Source organism: Clarias gariepinus, chromosome 21 (genome assembly GCF_024256425.1).
Source record: "Clarias gariepinus isolate MV-2021 ecotype Netherlands chromosome 21, CGAR_prim_01v2, whole genome shotgun sequence".
In the NCBI taxonomy this organism is placed as follows: Eukaryota; Metazoa; Chordata; class Actinopteri; order Siluriformes; family Clariidae; genus Clarias; species Clarias gariepinus.
Genome location: NC_071120.1, coordinates 18,262,065 through 18,287,958, shown reverse-complemented (window position 1 = coordinate 18,287,958; position 25,894 = coordinate 18,262,065). Strand labels below are relative to the sequence as shown.

Sequence of the window (25,894 nt, the reverse complement as noted above, 5' to 3'; positions counted from 1 at the left end):
ACAAATTTAATCTGTCCTGGAGGTGAGTTCTTAAGGCAAAAATCTGTGATATGCATACGCACATATAAAAACAATCAAAACATTAAAAAAAAAACATGTGTGGAGTCCCTCTGGTGACATTCAGGGAAAAAATTGAGGGGAGACAACTTACTAAGGCGTGGGAACAAAATAGTAAGGTGTAGTATACAGAGCTCCATAGACATGTAAATAAAATGTGGAATAAATAGACAGTAAATCTCACTTAACCTTAATACATTCCTATTGGCACCGGCTGCTTTAAAAACAGAACTGAATGTGGCTTCCTTTGCTGAAATGCTTACCAACATTATTAGGACCCATGGTGCTACTGTCTGTCTTCCCTTAATTTTTGCACAGAATGAAACAAACAAACAAAAAAAAAACCATTCAGACACAAAATTTTAAATTTACTTCGCTTGGCTTTCAAACAAGTTTTAACGGCTTCCAGACGTACGAGCAACTTAGCTGGCGCACGGATCGGCTTGATTCGTTTGTTTATTCATATGCCAAAAATGTTTCGTATTAACATGATTGGTTAAATGAGCGATATAGAAGATAAATGTAGGACTGTATGGAACACTATGCCTTTCTTTCCCTATGGTTAGACTGTGATCGTGTTTCCTCCTGTCCTGCAGGTGGCAGTATGGCAGCGTTTTATCGGTCTTCAACGAGAAAATTTGAAAATGGCGGCGAAGAGACCTGTAGTGTCAAGATGTTTTCTGCTCCTTTTCAGCAGCTTTTCAGCGAGTTTTCAATAACCAATAACAGTTTTCTACTCGGTATTTATTTATTACCTATTTTTCTTTTAGTTTCATGTGATCTGTTTATACCTCGCTTAGTCAGAACCATTAACCATATTCGTAGTTGTTTAGTTGTTGTTTCTTAAAGCCAGTGAAGATGGAGTCGAGTGGGAGCAGAGGACAGGACAGCATCCTCTCCAGAGTGGCTCTCAATGATAACAAGGCAGGCATGCAAGGTCTCGACAAGGACAAAATCAACAAGATTATTCTCGAAACGTCCAAGGTTTGCTGTACTTTCATTCTTTACATGAATTCAATAGGATTATGGCCTGATATTGGGTCTATTCTGGTCTATTCAGTGCCAAATACTATATCAGTGCACCCTACAGGTAGGTGTAACAGTACTATTTGCCAGCAGTTAAATGGGACCAACGTAGTATTTAGTTGGTCTTCCTGTCCCAGTAACACTGACATGTGAGTGCAGTCAGGATCAGCAATTTGTTCCGGGTGTCTGCTTAAACTGTATTTATCCTACAGGTTTGTAAATGCACAGTCAGTACATGTACTTGCAAAGCATACTCAACTGATGTGAATACAGAGTTCATACATATTTATAAAACACTTCTAATATGATTATGATTTCTTTATAAACATAAATGTCCCTGCCACTCGTGATGAACCTGTGTTAACAAATCTGTTGTTGGTCTTGGTAAAAAAAAGTATACAATATCAAATAAGTATCCTTTTGGAGGACTTTATTTGCAATATTAATTAATAAATAAATACATTAATTAAATTATGAATTAAGAGCACTGTTACACCCTGTACAAATGGGATGGGAATCCCAGTGCATTGCATTTCACTACTGTTGTACTTGTACAACCATGTATGTAACAAATAAAATTCTTGAGTCACGAAAGATCAATATAATACCTAGGTACCGATTCAGTTTGTTTTGTGATAATATTGTACTGGGTGATCTTGACAGATGGGCAAAGTGTATTAAAAAGCAAGGAGATTATGTACAATATTTGTCTTTTCTAAAAGTTAATTAAAATACATTCTAAAGCTAGGTACATCATTTTTCTTCATAATCTCCTTGCTTTTCAATACACTTTGAGAATATGATACAGAATTGAATCGATATCTTTCTGTATTTTTCTACTGTACAATGTAAATTTACTTGAAAAATAGTAACTTTAATGTATATGGAGTGAGAATATATAATCAACATGCTAACTACATGATCTACTTTTGCAGGGATCCAGATTTTATGAGAATGAACTGAAAAAGGAGCGTCAGGTGAACCAGCGTATCGAGAAGATGATGCGATATAAAGCCAAGGTTACTGAGCAGCAGATACAGAAAGCGCAAGTAGAGGTATTTTTGCATTCTGCGTTTAAGACAAGTATCTTTAAATTCACCATTAGGTAAAAAGAAAACATTTTGTCAGATTTTTATTACTCATTAACCTGCAATTGGCACACAGAGGATCTCAACCTATTCAAGGAATATTGCCTGCAGACAGGAATACATCATGGACAGACTACACATTCACACAAAACTGTACTTTAAAAAAGAGTTTACTTTGACAATAAGCAGCTTACCATGACGGAACCACATGGACATCTATGGATTCTGAGTATCTTGGAAGCAATAAATTTGAGTTGTAAGGATAACCACGCTGCCCCCTGAGAGACTGTTCTTGCTGGTTCTGCTTTATTACATTATCATTTTCTGTCTTGTAGGTGGACAAGCTGACTGCCATCCTGGAAAGGAGTCGCGAGCTTGAGAGAATAATTGTGCATGTTGATATGGATGCATTCTATGCTGCTGTGGAGATGAGAGAATGTCCAGAATTAAAAGATAAACCCATGGCTGTGGGATCCATGAGCATGTTGGTGAGGATTCTGATTGTATGTTTTTGGTTATTAGCTCATTTACAGGTAAAATGTTAATTGCGAACTCAAACCTACAGTTCTTAGGATTGCTATTCTTTGCCATTTTTTATATAAGTAACTTCTTATGATGTTAAATCTGCTGATCATGGGTATGCGGAAGGGTTAGTATGGATTATAAATGATGGGAGATGTTACATAAGAATTAGGTTTTAGCAGGCATATTAAAATGCCGCTTTAAATTTTTTACGTCACAATTTGTCTATTCATGTTTACCATCTTCAGTCTACTTCAAACTACCTTGCCAGAAGGTACGGTGTCCGTGCTGCCATGCCAGGCTTCATTGCTAAGAAACTCTGCCCAGAGCTGGTCATTGTGCCATTAAACTTTGACAAATACAGAGCAGTGAGTGAACAGGTAATGTTTATTTTTATTTATTTTTTTTTTTAGTTTTAATCATAATCAGATGTGCACTGTTTAATACATTTTGCAGCAACTTTTTATTATATTTTGTTGTCTTTGTCTTAAAGGTGAGGGAGATATTTGCAGACTATGATCCTCAGTTTTTGCCCATGAGTTTAGATGAAGCTTATTTGGACATCACCGAGCATCTGGAGCAGAGGCAGCACTGGCCTGAGTCTATGAGAACACATCAGATCTGTGAAGTGAAACCCACAGAAGGTCTTGTAACTATTAAATACTGATACATACGGTAGCTTTAACTCTGCTGTAGACTTGTGCGTTATTGCATAGGAATAAGCAACATGTTCATTGAGAAATGTCAAATTGCAGTTACAGTATGCTAATGTCTTAAGAAATTGAATGAAAATTGTTTTCCCCTCTTATTCCAATGAAAGAGATCCCAGAACCTGAGGCCAATGTTGGAGCAGAGACGGAAACATTGTCCCCTGTGCTCTTTGAGGACAGCCCAAGTTCCTCCCCTATGATCCCAGGGGCTGTTGGGAGGGTGGAAGTATTTGGGACAAGTCCCGAAGAAGCTGTGAGAGAAATGCGCTTTCGTATTGAGCAGAAAACGACACTGACTGCAAGTGCTGGTATAATATAAAGAATTATTTTTGCATTTTATTCATGCATTTGATTTATAATATGATTTTCTAAAAGTGTCCTAATGTACTTCCTTCACCATTTTAACAGGTATCGCACCGAACATGATGCTCGCAAAAGTGTGCAGTGATAAGAACAAGCCCAATGGTCAATACAGAATTCTTCCTGACAGACAGGCTGTGATGGACTTCATCCAAGAGCTGCCAGTTCGGAAGGTTATTGCCATTTAATTATTGCTTATACACAAGTCGGAAACTGCAAGAATGATACGATACCTGGGTGCCGATTTAATTAAAATAGTTATTCTGAGTTGTGAAGTATCATGATTTTGTAAATATTCTAATTCGTTATAACATTTTCCTTAAAAAAAAAGTTTAATGATTATTTAAATGTAGCCCATTCCTTATACTATTAGTTTTCTAATGATTATTTAAATGTAGCCCATTCCTTATATTATTAGTTTTCTTACTTATAAACCATGGCAGCATTTGAACAATACAAACTAACTTCAAATACAAGAGTTTATCATTTTACTTAAACAAAATAAAAGCTACATTGTTAATGAGCAGCACTTATTTCTATCATCCACCATAACAATTATTTTAAATAATGCACTCCTACTATATGGTATGAAAATGTATAAATAAAGTTTGTACCACTTGTAGGATTATAAGAAACTGTGATGTTCATCGCCTTAAACTCAGACTTGACAGTGAGCATGCAGGTTTAGCATGTGAGCAGTGTTTTGAGACATGCAATAAGTGGGTTTGAGATTAATTCTTTCATGGAGTTTGGAGGAAAAGGCAGATCGGAGACATTTTTGATAATGTAACACCATAAGAATGTGTTTCTGTTGCACCACTCGGAAACTGAAAACCAGCCAATTCTGGTCACTGACTGATCGACTCGGTCATCTCTATTAGAAATTTAAAAACAGTTTTTTAAAAAGTTAAATTTTGTAGTCAGTGTGGCGATTTGTGAATCATAAATCATGACCCCCAAATGCTAAATGTCTTTGTTTCGCAGGTTTCTGGGATCGGGAAAGTGACAGAAACGATGCTCGCTGCGTTAGGAATTGTCAGTTGTTCCCAGCTCAGACAGCAGATGGCGATGCTTTCTTTGCTTTTCTCTGAAACAACCTGGCACCATTTCCTTCAAATTTCACTCGGACTTGGCTCTACTCACATAAGCAGGTGTGTTGCACTGACTTACATGATCTGAACTACTGTAAGAGTTCAATAAAAATTATATACGTTTTGGCCATCTTTCTATCTAAATCTTCATGTGTAAAAATTAGAATAGAGGAAAATATACCATGTAAATGAATAACATTCATTTCATCTTATTCATTTAGTTGTTTAGTCATCATTATGAATACAGTCACATATTTAACTGATTTGTCCTTTTGGCTTTGTGTCTACAGAGATTCTGAGAGAAAAAGCATGAGCACAGAAAGGTAACTTGCTTCTTAACACAGCATAGTTAAAGAAGTTAAAGACAGGATTTAAAAAAACAACAACAAAGAAATGCACTGCCATTAAGATCTGTAACAGTACTGTAGAAGTAGAGTGACTCATGATGCTCTCTATGGCAGGACGTTTGCGGAGATGAGCGATGCGCACGAGCAGTACTCACTGTGCAAGGAGCTCTGTCATGAGTTGGCAAAGGACCTACAGAGGGAGGGCCTCAAGGTACAGCTTTACATGAATCAGATTTACTGTCTGTAGTGCCTCTGAGAAGCTGTAACGCTCTGTCAGTAATATAGATTTTGGCTCAGCTGACTTTTTTTTAATGTATTTTTTTATATAAAGCAAGGCCTGGATTGACTTCCAGAAATCCACTTAATACTCTGTTATTACACACAGGGTAAAACTGTCACACTGAAACTAAAGAATGTCAACTTTGAGGTGAAGACCAGAGCATTCACATTGCAGTGTGCTGTGTGCACCGAAGAGGAGATTTATGCTGCCGCTAAGGACATTTTGAAAGCTGAGATGGATAATGTCAGCCCTCAACCCCTGAGGCTGAGATTAATGGGTATGCGGTTTGTTTGTTTTTACAGTTATTTGATGGCTCCACATATGATGGAAAGACATTTCCTTGTTTTCAGGATCAATAATGTGGTTGTAATTGTTTTATGTTTCGCTCTTGTTATTCATGATAGAAAAAAAAACAATATGCCCATTAATACCTCTGATTAATAGCATAAAATAACATGCTCTGTTGGATCCAACAATACACTCAGTGATATGATTAACAGCACTAGGAAAGGTTTCTCCATATGTTACAGTAGTGGTTTCCAACTCTGGTCCTGGAGGACCCCCGTATTACACATTGTGTGTGTGTTTTCCTGCTCTGCCATGCCCTCTGGTGTTTAAAAATGATTCTCACAAAAAATTTGTACCACTGTAGGATTATCAGAAACTGTGATGTTTTTAGCCTTAAACTCAGACTTGCTCATGGCCGAGCAAGAAACCCACAAAACAGGGTATAGGAAATGGAGTCCTCCAGTGGTTTTTAATGTGGATTATATTTACTTCACACACTAATTCAGCATTTACAGGGGTTGGACAATGAAACTGAAACGCCTGGTTTTAAACCACAATAATTCATTAGTATGGTGTAGGGCCTCCTTTTGCGGCCAATACAGCATCAATTCGTCCAAAAGTCCTGCACCGTGGCCAGAGGGATTCTGATCCATTCTTCTTGCAAAATAGTGGCCAGGTCACTACGTGATGCTGGTGGAGAAAAACGTTTCGTGACTCGCTCCTCCAAAACACCCCAAAGTGGCCCAATAATATTTAGATCTGGTGACTGTGCAGGTCATGGGAGATGTTCAACTTCACTTGCATATTCATCAAATCACACTTCTGTCACCAGCCTTGCTGTGTGTATTGGTGCATTATCATCCTGATACACGGCACCACCTTCAGGATACAATGTTTGAACCATTGGTGCACATGGTCCTCCAGAATGGTTCGGTAATCCTTGGCAGTGGCGCGCCCATCAACTATTGGGCCGAGGGAATGCCATGATATTGCAGCCCAAACCATCACTGATCCACCCAGTCTGGGTGATACGCTTCTTTGGGGCTTCTCCACACCTTAACTCTCCCGGATGTGGGAAAGACAGTGAAGGTGGACTCATCAGAGAACAATACATGTTTTTACATCGTCCACAGATTTTCGCTGCTGGCACCATTGAAACTGATGTTTGGCATTGGCAGTGACCAAAGGTTTGGCTATAGCAGCCCGGCCATGTACATTTTGGTGGAAACAGGGGAAGTGAGTTGGGCAGCTGTAGTTTTATGTTTTTTGGATACAATCCCGGCCAGCAACTGGACATCCCTTTTAGACAGCTTTCTCTTGCGTCCACAGTTACTCCTGTTGGATGTGATTCGACCTTCTTGGTGATATGCTGTGGTACCCTGGATATTAAGGCTCTTGATACATCACAAAGACTTGCTGTCTTAGTCACAGATGCGGCAGCGAGACGCGCACCAACAATTTGTCCTGATATGTTTACCTGTGCTGTGTGCATTGCAATATTTTAAGCAAAACTGTGCTGTTACTCTGATTAAATAAACCTTTACACTCTGCTCTTACTGGTGGAATGTGCAGTCAATGAAGATTGGTCACCAGGCTGGTCAAATTTAGCCATCAAACCTCCAACACTAAATCGGCCAGTGTTTCAGTTTCATTGTGTTAGTCAAACATTTTTACATTTTAGAACAATAGGTTTACAAAACTATGCTAAATCCTTTTTGTTTAATTTTGTCTGCTTTTATTATTATTAATAATTTTTATTTTTACTTTATTATAACATATTTTTCTTTCTTTAGGTGTTCGTGTCTCAAGTTTCATCAATATTGAAGATAAACAGCCCCAGCAGAAAAGCATTGTGGGCTTTTTGAAGATCGCATCAGATTGTGGCAGTTCAGTCCAGCCACCCAAATTAGAAATAGTCAGTGCTTTGGGTTCTAGTGCCACTTCAGCAAACGAGCAGTGTCTTGAAACATCCAAACGATTCAGTAAGTGGCGGACAGAATCTGGCTCCACAACTGAACCTCAGCAGCAGACCTTCTTCCAAAAGGCCCATGCTAAGAGGCTGCAAAAACAATTTGAACGAGAAGGAACATCTGGACCACACTCAGACAAAATATTTAAATGCTCACCTACGGACTCTGACACTACAAATAACATTGTCACAACCCACAATGCAACAGTCATAAGAGAAGAAACTCAGACAAGCACATGGGTGAGACATCCAGATACAGATGAAACTGCAGCCAAAGTGGAATCAAGTTTGTCCACGACAAAGACAGAATCATGTGTAACCGAAACAAAACCACAGTCTGCAAGTATGCTGCAGTGTTTCACATGTCCTGTGTGCTTCAATCAGATTAAAACGAAAAACCTTGCATCGTTCAACCACCATATAGACACGTGTCTTAGCAGTGAAGTGGACAATAAAAGCACGTCCATGGAAGGATATCAGGAAGGAAAACTATTAAGCAAGCAGGGTGAAACAAGGAAAGATCACACTCGTCAAAAAGTCACAGACATGAGCTCAGAAAGGAGGACGTGCGATGATGAAGAACCGTGCACCAGCTCCTCCACCCTGTTTTTTGAAAAAGACGATTCTGATTTTAGAACACCATTTTTTAAACGCTTTAAAAGTACAAGTAAAAAGCGTTCTCTCTTGCTGTGCGATCCCATGAGCGATTCCAGAGCTGCGCCCTTCCAACAGACGGCTGGTTCTGTTGATGTTATTAGTGAACCAATAGACAAGCAGTCCTCCACATTAATATGTCCAGTATGCAATCAGGCTCAGGATACTGATGACCTTACTCTCTTCAACCATCATGTCGACATGTGTCTCAACCAGGAGGTGCTTTTAGAGTTTAGACAGGCTGTTCCTTCAGTGGCTCAGTCAGGCCATGGCTTAATGGATTCATTGGTTCAGATCTCGGATAAGGAGAAACACTCTGCTGCAAAAGGAAAAAGCAAAAGGTCAGGCCCTTTTACTTGTACAGACACAGCAGCTTTGAATGACTGGTTAAATAAGAACGTACATAAAGGATGTCGGAATATTATTTTTCTTTAGGCAAATCAGTACTAATTTTTGTGTCTTTTAATTGCAGACGAGGATCATCACCTCCTCCTCCTTCAAAGAAAACCAAAGCCGTCGCTACAAAACATACCATTGATAAATTCTTCAAGGGAAACAAGCAACAGTAATTTTAAGATGACCAATAACTATTTTACTTATAGTACTGTGCAAAAGTCTTGGGCACATACAAACATATGGCATACGCAAAAGATGCTTTTGAAAACATTTCTGCATAAAAGAAACTTCTATAAAGAGTAATAAAGAGCAATAAAATAAAGAGTCAATATTTGGAGTGGAAACTCATTGCTTAAAATCAGGAGTTTTAGACACAGATTTGTGCAGTTTTATGAGAAAACAGCTGTTAGGTTTTACTGAGCAGGCTGGAGAATGAGTTCTTCTGGTAACTTTGTCACACTTGCTCTTGTACTATATATTTTTTTACTTTACAGCCATGCATATACTGTATTCTCCTGTAGTGTTATTTATTTATCATTTTTTAAGTTATATATGGAAATACTGAGTGATTTTGTACATTATGCAGACATGATAAACATAACAAATTTGGTACAGCAAATATGGTGTCTAAGACTTTTGCACAGTACTGTATATATTAAAAAAAAAATCTTTATGAGCCGAGACATATTGCTGAACTTTTATTCTGAATAAAGAAACAGTGAAGTAAAATATGAGAAAAATATGAACCTATCAAATCCAGTTTTTGCACTTTTTCCTCGTGTGCTGTGCTATGAGAAGGATTTTTATTATTAATTAAACACAATCAAAGCACTTTATTAGACCATACTGTCTATGGTAAGCTAGAAGGATCAGAGCCATAAATAAACAGTTAAAAGATTGATTTTTTTATGTTGTTTTTTTTTAAACCTAAATGGTTTGATATTTATTATTTGAAAGCATAAAGCACATATATTTTACAGCTTTGTATTTATGTATTATGTAAAAAAAGTAAAATATTTGTTTCCTCATGACCCCTGTTTGCTTCAATACTTTCTCATTTTTGCATTTGAAGATAAAAACTTGCATACACTTTGATTGTACTGGAGTACATGTATAAAATTTATGATTTGTTAAATATTAGAATACCCTGTATTTCCTCTTGCAGCCAAAAGTTTGCACTTCTGTTCTAATTTTGCACGATCAGAAGCATTCCCTAAGTTCGTCAGTACAATCGTTACTTGCAGTTTATGTACTCTGGGTAAGTGTAAATTTCCTTGGGTGTGTCCTTCTACAGCAAATAAACCGAACCATTTCATGAACCACTGTGAAGGCAAAAAGCTTTTACATTTTACAAAGCACCATGGAGGAGAAGGTTTTGGCTATGAAAAACAGGATAATGAAAAATCCGCTGCTGAACAGGGAAAACTTGAATCCTAAAGGATGGATAAACTCAGAGCATGTTAAAGATTTCACGGATTTCGTTCTCCAGAAAGAGCCAGAAGCAGACTCTGATTTTGATAACGTCGAGATGTGTAAGTACACACTGAACCTTTGATTTAGTTTAATCGTTAAAGAGCAACAGGGGTATTCAGAAACGCTTTAAACAGTTATTTCATTGTAGGTAATGTGATTAGAGTCATTTTGTCAGAATCTACAGTAAATTTTGTATAATATTTCTGCTGTACATTAATCTTGCAGTATTTTTTTTTTTATGATCTGACTGTTACTAGTATAATCCTGTATCTCAATTATAAGATACTAGTAAAAGGGAATTTAACCCATGCTTTATCTGCCTGGGACTTTCTATATACAGTACAGATGATAAATAAAATGTCCATGAGTGAATCATTAATAGTCACACAAGACTGCCTTCAAGCCATCCATGAAGTAAACGCCCAATACAAATACTGTTCTTGTGTACTCTTCTCAGTCTATATTACTTTTTTTTTTTTTTATGTACAAAAGCTAAAATAAATGCCTCATTTATTAGTGGTTGGCTTTTTTGCTCTAGTGCTAGATACCGAAAAACAGTACATCGAAGCAACAAAAAGGAACGATGTGGAAACCATGAAGCTTTTAGGACGGGCCGTGAACGTTAATGCCAAGAATGTGGTATGTCAATAACATGATTCACTTCTATTCTGTCTGAAGCTCATGTGCAAAATCAATAATAAGCATAACCTAAATGCCATAACTTGTTCCTTTACATTTCCTGGAAAAATATACAGACTATCAGCAACCTAACTATCCAGATAATTAGCTTCTAACAGCTGGACAACCAGTAAGACTACCTGGCTAGCATCCCATATGGTTCTGTGGAATTAATTTATTTATTTATTTGACTGTAAATAAATTGCAAATGTTGCATTAAAGAAATAAATTACTCATCGTCTATACCACTTTATCCTGCATACAGGGTCGTGGGGGGCCTGGAGCCTATCCTAGGACACTTAGGGCACGAGGCAGGGGACCTTGGACAGGGTGCCAATCCATCTCAGGGCACACACACACATACACTCATTCACAAACTATGGGCAATTTGGAAACTTTATTTAGCCTAATCTGGATGTCTTTGGTATGTTTGAGGAAGCCAGAGTACCTGGAGGAACCCCACCAAGCACGGCGAGAACATGCAAACTCCATGCACACAGACCAGAGGCGGAAATCAATCCCAGACCCTGGAGGTGCAGGGCGACAGTGCTAACTTTTACTAGAAGATAATAGTTTTTAGGCGGCCCATACACTCCTGAGGTTGAATTTTTATTTGGAAAAACTCTACAGAAGCCTACAAGAAAATGTTTTTCCGGCAGAGAATTCAGAGTAGAATTCATTGATTCATTAATTCAATGACCCTGTAACTTTGAAAAGCCCTCCTAAAATACCCAATTTTTTTTGATTGAATGTTTAGAAAATGCTTTCTAGGAAAATTCTGCTTGTTTAAACGTTATAGATTGACTTTTACTGTGAATCTACTGTAGAACTTTTCGACATCACTCTTTCCTTTTCCTCTTAGCACAACCGAACTGCACTTCACTATGCTGTAGCCTGCAAAAACGTAGCAGCTGCTGATCACCTTCTTAAAAGAAGAGCAAAACTCGACTTACAGGACAAGGTATGACAAGGTATGAAATACTCCGAATACATTCAAATATTGCATCTAGGTTTACATTATCCCATGTCTTCCCGTACAGCATGGAGTCGGTGCTATTCACCTCGCTGCATGGTTCGGCAGTTTGGAAATCCTGAAGCTACTTGTACAGGGTGGTGCTGATCAGAGGGCAGAGAACATGGTGAGGCTGCGATCAGTTATTAATTCAGTATCATATCTATTGTACTGTAGTGAAGTATTTCTTTAAAGTGTATTGCTTTGCTTACAGGAAGGGATGAACATGATGCACTGCGCTGCTGTGAACGATCACACTGACATAGTGGCGTACATCGTTGATGACCTTCAAATGAGAGAGCTTGACAAAGAAGACAATGTATGACCTCATGATTTACTCTTATATTTCTAACTGCTAATTAGAATTTTTATAAATATTGTCCAAAAGAACCAGACAAACAAATGAATGATTCAGATGTCTAACTTTTTTTTAAATTACTTTTTTTTTACAGTAGCTGTTTTTTTTACTGTTGTTTGTTTGTTTGTTTTACAGCTACATTGTCATGATTTAATGATCTTTGAAGTCAATGCCTCTTCAGCAGAACAGATTAGATTAAAAAAGAGAGAGAGAGAGAGAGGGGGGGGGCATAAAAGAAGAAGTATTCAATAAAACAATTATCCATACTGTATGCTGCATACAACAATAAAGAGTTCGACTTTATATCAATCCGTTTTATCAGCTAACATTTTGTGTTGGTTTTCTCTATAGCTGATCCAGTACTGTCATTTGTAGGTGGATTTTTATAAACATTATTTTAAAAAAAAATTTTTCAACTGACACTTGTCTATTTTGTTCTAATTGTAGCATGTCTCATTTATGTTTAACAGAAACATGATGCATTTGATATATTATGCACAGTAGTTATTAGTTAGTTATCACCAGTATGAAATCCATTTAGTTAGATCAGTAATGCTACTTACATTTAACATGTATTAGTACCATTTTCTATTTCCCTAATGCTCAATGTGTCATTACTGACTTATACTGACTTAAGTATAGCTTAAACTAAGGACATTGTATTAAACATACAGTAATGTGCAATAATCTTAAGCAACCCCTCATTTCTTTATTTATTGCTTTTAAGAACCAGACTTTGTTTTATTTGTTTACGTAATCTTGAGGAATAGTTCTCGAGGCTTCCTGAAGAACTTTTTTTCACTCCAGTCCCTGTACATGATCAGTTTCAGTGAATGTGTTCTATTTGTTAAGCCACACAGTGACCTATGAATCATTCAAGACGTCTAACTTAAGGCCAGTGAGAATCAGGTACAGAAGATGACAGATAATCAGACTGGTGATTAGTATACTGGTAATGCTAAATAGTTGGAACAGATGAGAGGGGAAATGAGGTTGCTGCTGAGGTTGTTACATAAACATTTTTTTTTTACTTCAATTTGAATGATTAAAGTTAATTTAAGGGAATTTAGAGTCGTTCAAGACTTTTGCACAGTAATGTACACAAAATCCTGAATGCAGATTGTTGATGTGTGTTAGCGTGGAAACAGACCGTTCGCTGTGGCGGCGGAGCATGGCTGTGTGCGGATGTTGCAGATGCTGATGGAGGAGCCTTACAAAATGGCCACCATGGAGGAAAATCTGGTGAATATTTATCTACAAAATATTCTCATTTTTGTTGCTTAAACCCATTTATAGTATTGATTAATTCTTGGAAACTTTAACCAAGTCCTTAATAAATTATGATGCTCAGTTAGTCACCAAAAAGTTGTGAACTGCTCAGTTGTATGCCTAATCATGCACTGACCATGCACATCAAATAATTAAATGCATTATGTGTACTAACATAATTCTGCTGTTCTTTGGTGGTCGTACTTAGCAGTACTGCAGCTCATTTACATAGACACTGAAATGTGCATTAAAGTAAAGCAGGGAGTTTGAGATGCATTATCTGAGAGGTATTTCAGCTGGAACATTAACAGACGCACTTCGGGGAACCTCTGAGGCCCGTGTTAACTTGTTAAAAAAATAGTCAAATATGGGACCTTTAATGTTACATCCTTGACAATTGTGTGCGTCAGACTTTGGGGCAACATTTTGAGTTGTGATGGTCGGGTGTCCACATACCTTTGGTCATGTGGTGTAGGTATTGCATTTAAAAAAAGTGGCCCCTTAATACTGTATGTCCAAGTGTGCATTAAAGGTCAAGGGTTTAAAGGAATTGTCCTTACAGCTAAGATTTTTTAACTCTTCATCAGAAAGGAGACACACCTTTGCATCTTGCTGCTAGGAATGGCCATCACGGGGCTGTGCAGCTGTTGCTTGATTACTTCGAGGTCCGCAATGAAGTCAATCATGTAAGTATAGGGGAATCTAAAACTAATCTTGTAAACCATTCTAAGTGAAATGTCATAATGTTCCTGTAGTCCTTTGACACAATGTTTTATATGAAAGGACTAATAATATACAGTACTGTACATACTGAATAAAATCTTTACAGTGTAAAGCTTAGATGCCATTTGTTTATAGGCTGGAGAAACACCGCTGTATTTAGCGGCTGATGGAGCTCATGAGGAATGTGTTTTGGCTCTGCTGGAAGCTGATTGTGACCCGAATATTCCCACTACAGTGAGAGAGAAATCACATTTACAGCAGCAAAAACTTAAAGACTTTATGCTTTTTTTTTGTGCATTAATGAGCAGATTCCTTAAATGAACCTAATTGTGTTTTTTTTAAACATTATCGTGCTTTCTTAATATGTGTTTTCAGAACAGTATAAGCCCTCTCCATACAGTCTGTGAAAAGGGCTACACGCCAGTGGTGAAGCTCCTTGTTGATCATGGAGCTCAGATGAATTTTCAAAACCAAGTAAATCCTTATACAATTCCTTAAAACAGTCTTTCCTATGAGTCTGTACTAATTTAATATGATGTACATAATCAGGGCAGGATGTAAAGTAGAAGTACAGTAGAGTGTGCACATTGTACTTGAGGAAAAGTTAAAATAACTCATACAGTGCACTCAAATATGGAAAATAATTAAAATTTATGAGCAAATGAGTTTATTTGAAAGTAATATGTCAAACATGTGTCTAGAAATACTTCCATGAACATTTATAAATGTAAGGTTTAGGATTGGTGTAAGGTTTAGGAGTGGTGTAGGCTTAATGTGTAACCTGTCATGGCATTTGCTTTATTAAGTACAGATATTAAGTAAGTACGGTGGCCCTGAAATGCAAAACAAATTAACAAAACTGAAAACAAAAAAACAAAACCCAAAACAAAATAACAAATTCAAAACCAAATTAACAAAATGGAAAACAAAGTAACTAATTCTCAAGATATACAGGAAGTACTGTAGTAGCGGTAGATTCGTGTGTGTATGAATGTGCAAACATGTACTATCCTTATTGTGGACATATCCTAAATATGCCGTTCTTATGGTGGCCCTGAAGTCAGTTTTGTTTATTTTTTGCACTTCACGGCCACCATAGTTTAAGGTGAAGCAGAACACACAAGAAACAAAGATAGAGAAACAAGTTCCTACTTTCTGTATATCTTGAGTGACAGATGTCTCACCCAATCAGCGGTAAGAATTTCATTCGCAAACTATACCTACCTTTTCCGGTTTGTATCTGACTGGCCGATAAGTGCAATACACAGAAAACAAAATAAATTTAAAACCAAATTAACAAATCCAAAAACAAAATAACAAAACCCAAAACAAAATAACGAATTAGTTGTGGGTTTTATTTTGTTTTGGGTTTTGATATTTTGTTTTTGAATTTATTTTTTTTCCATGTCTTTAATTTGGTTTGGGTATTGATTTTTTGTTTTTGGTTTTGTTATTTCATTTTTTATTTTATTTTGTTTTCAGTTTTGTCAATGTGTTTTGGACTTTACGGCCATCGTAAGTAAGGCTTATATGATCAAATTACTCAGTGATGTGGCCAAAACAAGATGCATCATATCCATATGTTCCAATTCCTATTCCCAAACTCAGTGAGTATTTTTACTGAGTTACTTAACCCTTTGGATTTCTAAAAACTCCCACTCTCCTGGAAAGGATTTTGCACTAGATTTAGACTAGACTGTAATAATTTGATATTATCTCTCAGAAAATTCTGTACTGTTTCCAGCAATTACAGACGCCATTTCACTTAGCAGTGAAGAACTGTCACACTACAGTGATCGAATCTCTGCTGGAATCTCGCTGTGACCCCGATATCACAGATCACGTAGGTCACTATTGTCCAACTGCCCTCTCAGGGACCGATGCATTTATCTCTTCTTTTATCCATCCTTCACTCCATAAACTTTTTCTTCCTCTTTCCCTCTGACCTTATTTACTTTTTCAATATAATTTTTTCCATCAAACTTTGGATAAAATTTCATTTTTTCCATCACTTCCCTTCCTTTTTTTCTATCACCTGAATATCATTCCTTTCCTTCAAACCCCCTTTAAAAACCCTCTTTCCATTTGAACTTTTTTACATTTCTGGATGTTGCTTTCACAGACTAACTGACTTTATTCCTTTATCGCCTGTAGCTGGGCCAGACAGCACTCCATATAGCAGCAGAATTGGGCAAGGTGGATGTAATGGAGATTATTCTGAAAGCTGGTGTGAATATGGCTATTAAAGACAGGGTAAATCATACCCATGCATCATTTGGATATCAATAGTTTTAAAGTGAATGCACAACAAAATGTAATGTATTGTATATTTGTATTAAAATCCAGCAAGGTAAAACACCCTTGGGAGTGGCAGCCAGAGCCGATATAGTGATCATAGTAGACATGATCATCAAAGCTGAAAGATACTTCAGTTGGATAAAGGTGAGCCGAAGCCTCATTTTATAATGTCCTCTAATGTCATTTGATATTAAATTTGCATGATTGATTAATGTAATTTCACTCCACGTACTGTATGATATGTCATACCAAAATGTCAGTGCATCAGATTTGTCTTGCCAGTGGGCTTCTCAAAACAATTTGATGTGAAATTAACTAAATAACAGAGACAGAAACAATCTGAGATCTTCTGGGTATAATATTGGATGATGTGTCTAGCTGTGTTTATATGAGCACCTGTGTTCGTTAAGCATCTGGCCTTTCTCAGAATTGGACCTTATTGTATTAGTCCAATGCAGAAACTAATGAGGACCTCCATGATGAGTTTTCTCTAACATTTAAACCGGACCACCATGCTGAGACAAAACAGGTGCGCAATACACTGTGGAATCTGGCCTACCAGCTTCTCGGCAAGAACGAGTGGAAGAAGCTGGCAGAGCATTTGGCCTTTACTGAGGAGCAGATTGCTGCCATTGAGGAGCAGTGGACAGGTGAGGAAACATATTTAGTTTTATGTAAATGTTCTTAGTCTTTCAGCTGCTGGTTAATTTGTTTTATTTTTACATGAATTATTTTGGGCTGTGGAACGAATCATCAGAGTTTCTATTAATTCTTATGGAGAAATTCACTTTGATATATAAGTATTTTGGTATACAAACATGCTTTTCAGAACAAATTATGCTCACAATCCAAGGTGTGTGTGTGTGTGTGTGTGTGTGTGTGTATATATATATACAGTTTTAGCAGGCACACACATACTCATACTCCTGCTAAAACTGTATTTGGATTGGTACTAAAATCTTTACAGCTATAAATGTTCAAATATTATTTATAAATATTTTACTTTAATGAATGCATTTTACAGTATTTTATTTTTCTTACTTCAACTTTTACCTCCACTACAGACAAAAATCTATCTTTGGTAGAGATTATTATTATTATTATAATAAATGCAGCCAACAACCAATTGAGCCAAACTGATGACACTACAATGACTAAGCACAAATCACAATTCAACACAGCCCATTAGCAAGCACACAAACAGCTACACAGCTTTTCACAATTATTTAATTCCTTTTGATTCCAAGCTCATTCTGGTGAGTACACCATGCTCCAAAAGCTCATTGTATCACAAAAATGTGTTTTCCTGCGCATTATTGCATACACATTAAAGTGCAGTGAACAAATCAGATTGCCATATTCAGGACCCTGATTGCTTTGGCCAGAAAAGTGTACATCATCAAAATACCCCAGTAGATTGACTGCAACTACCACTTAGACATCTTTCGTGTGTTTTAGGTCATAACAGTCACCAGGAGCATGGAAACAGAATGCTACTCATTTGGCTTCATGGAGTTTTAGTTGCTCAAAAAAATCCAGCCAAGGAGCTATACCAAGGACTAACCGCTATTGGCAATATCAAAGTGGCAGGTGAGATTACATTTTCCATACCATACACTGTTATTTTGAAACTTGGGTTTTTTATTTAATATTGTATGATTTAATGCTGTTACTTTAGGTACACAATAGTTTTTTGATTCCTTTATTAAATTACTTTGACTTTGTAATATCTGGCAACTTGTATATAATTTTACTCTGCCTGTTCTGACAGAAAAACTACGGATGGAAGGAGAGGACAACAGTAAACGGAAATGTAAAATTTCATGAAGGCCTGGTAACTTAATGTATAAAAAGGACTTTATTTTACTCAAAGTCTCAGGAAGCAACAGCAATGTTCAGTTTTACTTCATGCACATGAGTCTTGTTTTGTTAAACATACCTATTGCTTCAACCAGATTTACATTCAATTTACTAACATATCCTTACAGAATTGTGCAGATATTTGGTTAATTTAACTGAACTTCCCTGAAGATGAGGCTGATAAAAATCCCATCATACAGTACTTCTGCCCCCCCCCCCCCCCCCCAAAAAAAGGCATAATTTAATTAAATGGCACATTTAATTAGATGCTCATTAGTATAAAAATAGATTACAGCATTAAAAATGTTTAAGTCACTATAAAATGTAACGTAAACATGAATGGACAACATATAAAACTTTCAAAAACAAGAAGCCCTGATTCTAAAAGTGGTTTTAGCTATAGCACAAAAATGTATTTTATTTTACATCACTCCTGTGTAAATGGCTTGTGTGACTCATTTATGAGATGGCATGACAGGTTGGTGTACAGTACATTTGTGTATGTGTGTTAGTCCACTACTTTAATAGAGTGGATGTGAAGTGTGGAGGATGGCTGTCCCCTGGGCTGGCTGGAGCTTTTAGTACTGGACACGGTGTGACTCTGTAAAGCAGAGCGAGGGAACTTGGCAGCTGTTGCCTGACCGAGGGTGACCTGGGGAAAAAATTAAAATACTGAAGTAGATTTGTCTTTATAAAACTCGCTTTCTAAAGAAGCCGTAAAAAAAAAAAAAAAAACATCTCTGTTACAATCTATCCTATTTTTTTGTATAATAAACCAGTGTTAAATATTTGCTTACTTGTATCTCTTATTTCCTCTTTTGTATTTCCTACTAACTGTCTAGTTATGTTACGCCTGTTTAACAATATACTGTTTCATGCAGTCAGCCAGGTTTTGCTTAGATTTTTATCTAAAATCTAAAAGTATACAGTATCTTTCACATGGACAAAGCAATATTTTTGGGGAAAAACAAGTTACTGTGATTAAATCATTGATTACAGTCATATTGATGGTCAAAAGTGTTCACTCAGTAATATAATCTGTATCAAAGCAAACATAATTCATAACTCAAAAGCATACTAGTAAAGTTAGAAGGGGAAAATATCAGGGGAAATTGTGCGAAATCCATTATCCATTTTATTACATTATCTGTTATTTTATTATTATCAAGAATATACTTAATACCTGACTGACAGGATGGTGTCTCTCCACAACAATAGAGCTCATGGGCGGAGCCACACCCATGACGTGCAGGCTGCCATGGTGACGGCCCGTTTTAGCCAGCTCTGAACGTCCCGTGATACGTGCGGTCACTGTCTTTGAAGCTTTCTGTTGACCAGCAGTTACTGTCCGTACATTTGTATGTGGAAACTGCCATAAAAACAAAACAAGTCATCACCTGCCCTGATTGTTGAACATGCAGAGAAGCTGATTTAGTAAAAATTTTCGAAGAGTATATGGTCAGTGATGTTTTTTACCTGTCGAAGGGAACTTGCGATGCCTCCAGGTGCTGCGGTGTTCACTCCTGTAGTGGAGTGCAGTGCATCTGTCCGGTTGTTTGCTGTACTGCAGCCTGGCTGAGAGATAAACTGATCCTACAACAGAGGAATTGTCAGCTACTAACGTACAGGCTCGTAAACATGCATATAACAAATTTTCTTGCGTGTAAGGAACTGAACAAGATTCATAGTTTCTTTACTCAATCTTTTTTTACTTAACTTACAATGACTGAAATTTGCAGATATCCATAACATTCAACTCGACATTGCAAACTTAGATGACCATTTATTAATGAATCCACAATGTTTTATAACCAATTATAATTTGCTTCACTTTAGCAAATCTTGTAGAAGCTTCAGCTTACTAACCGTAACATACTAGTGTCTGTTTATATTTTAAAAGATTTAAATTTTTTAAAATATTCATCATCAGATCCCTTTATATTTTTTGTGGGATGTTAGGTTAGCTAAAAAAAAAAAAAAAAAAAAAAAAAAAAAGTGTGACCCATTTAATCAATGTCGCCATAGTGTTCATGTCTTACTGCTTCTGTGTCATCTGCGTTAGTGCGGGGGTGAACTGGCTGCACTGGAGTCTCCACACTGATTGGGCTCATACGGGATGAAGATGCAGTAATGAGCGGATGATTGGCCATCGAGCTAGAACTGGGTTCTTCTCCTAAGGATGGTGCATCTGAAGAAAAAACAAACATAGTTCTCTGTTTATTTAGCTGTTTATTCACAAACATCAAGAGAATAGATGAAAACAAACCCTCTCTACTTTTAACCCAGCACATTATGTACTTCATGTGGCTATTTAAAAAACACAGAGAATGTAAAGTGAATAATTTCATAAGCTTAGTACTTGACTTTTTGGGCAGTGGTGGCTTAATGGTTAAGTCACTGGAAACTGAGACAGTTAAAGTAGTTTTAGGAATAAAAGTAAGATTGCTCAAAGGCCAAAGCAACAATATTAGTTAAATGAAAGGATCCTTAAATCTACTAGCATTGCTTCATCATAGTATACATCACAGAAACTCAATTAATAGAATAATAATAATCATAATATTAATAAAAATAATGAAAAACGAAGGGGTCAAAAGTCTGAGCCCCACATACACAGTATTATGTTGTTTTTTTTATCTCTGTCCCTACTCAAGGAAATCACACATGTTGCAAGGTGTCTGGAATAGCATATCAGTAAGTCTGACTTGTGTGGCCCAGTGACACAGGGTTTCTAAAAAACTTTCAAGAGAGAATCTTTGGTCTACCATGCTCCTGTCTGCCTGTATCTGCAGTGTTGAACATGCTGAGTGCCTCTATGTTAAGAGCACAGACACCACGCATGAATGCCTTCTTCATGGAGTCCTCATAGCGCTCTCTCTCTCTGTGTAGCCTTTGGATCTCAGCTTGGGCTTTCTGCAGCGCCTCCACATGCTAAAACACACAACACACAAACTCAGATTTTAAACCGTTCATTCAACAGCCACCATTATATATCTATCAACTTGGAAAGCTTTTACTTTTAATCCCTAAAGATGGCTAAACCGTATATAGGTCCTTTTACCTCTCCCAGTTTAGCCTCATAGTCAGCAGAGAGCTGCATGCAGACCTCTTCAGCACGCGCACGACAGGCACGCTCTGCCCTCTCCCTCCATCCTCTTTCAATGAGTGAGTGCCAGGCAGCCCACACCTTCTTCTTTAACTGCAGCTGGTAGTGCTGCTCTGCCAGCCTGCTCGCCTGAGCCTGAAATACACACAGAAAAGCACATATGATGCACAGGATTATAAAACTCAGACATGCTGTTCATATTTTATTCCTCTTTTGTGCATGACAACATTAAAACAAAACAAAAAAAAAAGTAATGCAATGAAGACGAGTTCCCTTTTAATCTGGCTCTTATGGTTTCATCCTTATGTTTTTTTTCTCCCAGTGAGGAAAAAAAAAAAAAAACTTCTCATGTCTCCCTACTGCTGCCTTGCTATCTGGAGATCAGTGAAGCTGCTTTATGACAATTGTTAAGCATTTTATGAAGGAGAAAATGTTTAATGGTAAAGATGTTTTGCCAGTCATGTGCGTTTCTGCTTAATACAGAGGCGCTTACAATTCTGCTTTGTGCCAGTGTTGAAAGGTAACCTCACACATATCTGCAGTGTAAGTATCATCATTCTTGTTTTTGTGTTGAAAATCATGGTCATGCTAATATCATACATGCACCACAGACACAATGGCATTTACAATTACACACACACAAAAAAAAAGGTGAATTAAATTATTTTAATTATTAGCTGATTTAAAATATCTTAAATTGTTTTTCATAAATACATCATCCAGCCACAACACTAACCCCACTGCCAGGTACTGTACATTAAATAACTCTGATTATCAATTATACACTGTACAAGTAAACTGGTGACAGGATCATGGGCACCCAAAGGCCAGCCTGTCCGGTCTGATCCCACAGAAAAGCTAGTGGGAGCTAGCAAGTTAGTGCTGGATATTATACAAAGGTATCAGAACACCCAGTGCATTACAGCCTACCATGTATATGTCTTAGCAGGCAGAGTTTAAGCTGGTTGAACTTTGACCCCACTCCTTGATCTGATTGAGCACATCACAGCACCTAAAGAATCTGCCACCAACCCCCAGGGGTCTTGTGGAGTCATGCCCACAATGTATTGGGCAAAAAGGTTTGTGCTGTAATGTCAGGGGTGATCGATTTATATGCAACTTTAAGATACATAAGAGGAGTTTCACCTTTATATTGCATATTTCCACATTTAGCTCTTAAGTCAGAGGTCGAGGAGTAAGCAATCATTCAAAGATGTAAAAAAAATAAAAAAAAAAAATAAAAAAAAAACTCAAACATGTCAAAACCATGCAGAGCTATCTATTTAAAGCTGATATGAATAAATAAAAGGTTTGTGGGAAAGGTGCAGGCCCTTAGTCTGCATGTTACTGGACTGTCACTCAGCTCACCTCCTCTTTGGCAGCACAGTGCTGGAGTCTCCACTGGGTGAAGTTCCTCATCAGCTCCAGCCGCTCCCGCTGCCTGTCAACTGCTCGTGTCAGATTCATGATCACCTACAGGGCAAGGAGAGGATGTCACTGACTGAGTATACAGATGTCTATAGACATTCTTAAAAAAAAAAAAGATTAATAATACTATTGAAATAAATTATAGTGCTTATACACCAATATCATTATAGACTCTTTTTATTTTGACAGTGTTTAAGACCATTATAATGATGATTAATAAAGTATGCCAGTCTAAATGGAGAGTATTACATGCCTCATCTTTTCGTTGATTGGAGATCTGGTAGGTATTAAGCAGGTCTTTGAGGCTGTCCATCTCTGCATTAATGCCTGCTATATGAGCAGCATGTTTTTCCCTCTCCTTCTTCATCTCCATTCTGTACTGCTCCACAAAGGCCAGTTTCCATTTCCGTAGCTCTGTCATCACATTACTCTACAGACAGAAGGGTATTCGTGAGAATTCACAGCTATGCGCAGTATTCACAGAGGTGTTAAATGCATGTGTTTAGGAATAAATACTAAAATTATACCCTGGTATTCAGATCTTAGACAGCCTTATAAAGTACTCGTACAGTCGAGTTTCGGTAGATAATGCAAAACAGTGGCATTGTCTCGATTCTGATCTTGGACTTAACCACTTTTTTCCCCTTCAGTATTATGAGCAACTTAGGAGACTAGATGAGACTGGCAGAGGCTTAATCAGAGACACCCAATTACTGAAAATTATGAACCTGTCTAAACATTACTGCTGATCATGTCATTAAAAATAAATACTGACTCATTTCCGTATTGGTAAACAACCTGAAACACAAGACATTTTAATGGAGAAACAAACCTTCAAGTTGTTGCTCCACGTGTCCAAAATGTCCTCCATCCTATTCAGGTTCTCCTCAGACACAAACATCTCAGTCATCATGTCAATCACATGATCAGGGCCTCTCCTCATAGATTGGTCAGAATGTGCTCCATCTGATCCTCTGTCAGACCTGGACTCCACATCCTCCCCTGGAAACCGAAGAGTATTCACTTATATAACAAAAAGTATAGTTAGCTCTGATTTTGTCAAGTTTTTGGCCTCGTCTGAGTTAGGTTTACCTTCAGAAACTTGACTCTGTGGTTGGGATCCTTCTAACTGCAGAGCACAGGTGGCTAAAATCTCCTCATGTGATGATTGTCTCCCATTTCCTCTGGCATCTAAAAGACATAGAAAAAAAAAAAAAAAATATATATATATATATATATATATATATATATAAAAGAAAGGTTTTGTCTATATATTGGTCACAACTCATTCTTTTAATGATATCTTTACATTGGAGAACCTGAAACCAGTCTCAGAATTATATCTGTATGCATGTATGTATGTCCAGACAGATTTTGTCATGGCGTCATGCAAAACTGTCTAAATTTTAACCTGCATCATAAGTGAAATCAAAATGTTGAAAAGCGAAGTTATGAACCGTTATGTGCTCGATTTAATAATCTTACTTAAAATAAGCTACTAATAAGCTACTTGCTTAATGTAAACAAACACCTGCACCAATATATATATATTACATAGAAAGGCTAAACTAAATGTTTCCTGTGTCTTTTAAGACAAAACTAAATCTTTATCCAAGCTACTTTTCCGATTTCTCATCTGTGATTCACTCTCCGATTTTTATATCTTTCTATTAACAAGTTAGGTAGAGATTTCTGCCGTACAGAAAGACAGGCAGACATGTACGTGGGGTTCAACTTGAAACAATAACATCACGTATTACATTAAAGCCGATCAGCCTATTTTTAGCTTTAACCTTTTAACTATTTCTACAAACTCTTTTCCTGTCCTGTAACGCTAGTAGCAAAGATAGTCAGCTTAATTATAAACCTTACACAAACAAACCCAGCAGCACACGCATACAAAGTGATGCTTCGTTCAGTTGATTCTCCTCTCATTTAAAGATATCATTAGTGCACCAACACTTAAGTGCATACTAAGAATGTTACAGAGATATAGTTCGAACCCTCAACTGGCTCAAGTCGTGCAGGATCCATCGAACTGGGATTCTGGGCAGCTTTTAAAGAAAACGAGCTGCTCATCGGTTGTGATGGGATACTTGGATTATACTTCGGAGTGACTACAGCAAAGCGAAGCAGGTCTTCATACTCTTCCTAATGCAAGAATAGACAGATAAAAAAAACAAATAAACATGACAGACTCATGATCATCACAATATAGACAATAATGGCTCCAAAATTATTTTAGAACCCACAACACTTTTTTTTTCAAGCAAAATAACTCACTTGTAGATCAGAAGATACTGAGCTGCCCTTGTCTGAGTCTATAGGTAGGTGTGGACTGCTCAACTCCCTTTCATCTGAGGACATCTTAAAAAATAAAATAAAGGAAGTAAGAGATGAAAATTCTGTATATATTACACACACACACGAGCAATTTGCTCGAAGGAATTCATCAGTTTTAAAAGTTGGCTGAAGTACATTAAAGTTAGCAGACTGTCATAGCATGGCTTAGCAACGCTGCTACTAAAAAACATCTATAATGCTAGCTATACATATAGCTACTTTTAACACGTTTACCATGTCACGTTACTTGCTCTTACATAAACCACTAGCAAATAGTATATGTGCGAAAATTAACGTTATAAAATCAACATACAACTGGAAACAATATACAGCTAACAATTCTTCCTAGCTAACTACCTACTGGCTAACTTTAACGTCCTTCCTAACGATTTAAGAGATACGAAATACGACTTGTTCCTGCAAAACCAGATGACCATTACTACAGTACCTTATCCTACTGAGGTAATTTTATCCGTTTTCTTGTGACCCCGGTGTTAGAACCTCTACAACACAAGCAGAGATTTAGCAGTCCACAGTTTAAACTGTTGAAAAGCCGAA

General features: G+C 37.2%; 3 protein-coding genes across 3 annotated transcripts; 2 read left to right on the top strand and 1 right to left on the bottom strand.

Moving 5' to 3' along the window:
- The first annotated feature begins 711 nt into the window (after positions 1 to 711).
- On the top strand, positions 712 to 9,760 carry polk (polymerase (DNA directed) kappa). The gene is made up of 13 exons (XM_053480431.1): positions 712 to 1,041; positions 2,019 to 2,138; positions 2,507 to 2,659; positions 2,942 to 3,073; positions 3,187 to 3,337; positions 3,514 to 3,711; positions 3,812 to 3,936; positions 4,748 to 4,914; positions 5,145 to 5,177; positions 5,316 to 5,412; positions 5,587 to 5,758; positions 7,563 to 8,733; positions 8,865 to 9,760. The coding sequence occupies exons 1-13, from the start codon at positions 916 to 918 to the stop codon at positions 8,959 to 8,961; spliced, it is 2,742 nt and encodes a 913-aa protein (XP_053336406.1). The 5' UTR covers positions 712 to 915; the 3' UTR covers positions 8,962 to 9,760.
- Positions 9,761 to 10,148: 388 nt separating this feature from the next.
- Positions 10,149 to 18,677, top strand: ankdd1b (ankyrin repeat and death domain containing 1B). The gene is made up of 15 exons (XM_053480469.1): positions 10,149 to 10,320; positions 10,800 to 10,900; positions 11,802 to 11,900; positions 11,980 to 12,078; positions 12,166 to 12,270; positions 13,447 to 13,551; positions 14,166 to 14,264; positions 14,437 to 14,535; positions 14,677 to 14,775; positions 16,046 to 16,144; positions 16,456 to 16,554; positions 16,648 to 16,743; positions 17,048 to 17,249; positions 18,058 to 18,189; positions 18,371 to 18,677. Exons 1-15 carry the CDS (start codon positions 10,149 to 10,151, stop codon positions 18,424 to 18,426), a joined length of 1,662 nt encoding a protein of 553 aa, XP_053336444.1. The 3' UTR covers positions 18,427 to 18,677.
- A 3-nt stretch (positions 18,678 to 18,680) lies between these two features.
- poc5 (POC5 centriolar protein homolog (Chlamydomonas)) lies at positions 18,681 to 25,894 on the bottom strand. The gene is made up of 13 exons (XM_053480468.1): positions 25,785 to 25,894; positions 25,277 to 25,360; positions 24,997 to 25,144; positions 24,086 to 24,184; positions 23,826 to 23,995; positions 23,247 to 23,423; positions 22,934 to 23,038; positions 21,521 to 21,700; positions 21,225 to 21,390; positions 20,499 to 20,647; positions 19,936 to 20,052; positions 19,643 to 19,828; positions 18,681 to 19,111 (listed from the first exon to the last, which is right to left on the bottom strand). Exons 2-13 carry the CDS (start codon positions 25,358 to 25,360, stop codon positions 18,968 to 18,970), a joined length of 1,725 nt encoding a protein of 574 aa, XP_053336443.1. The 5' UTR covers positions 25,785 to 25,894; the 3' UTR covers positions 18,681 to 18,967.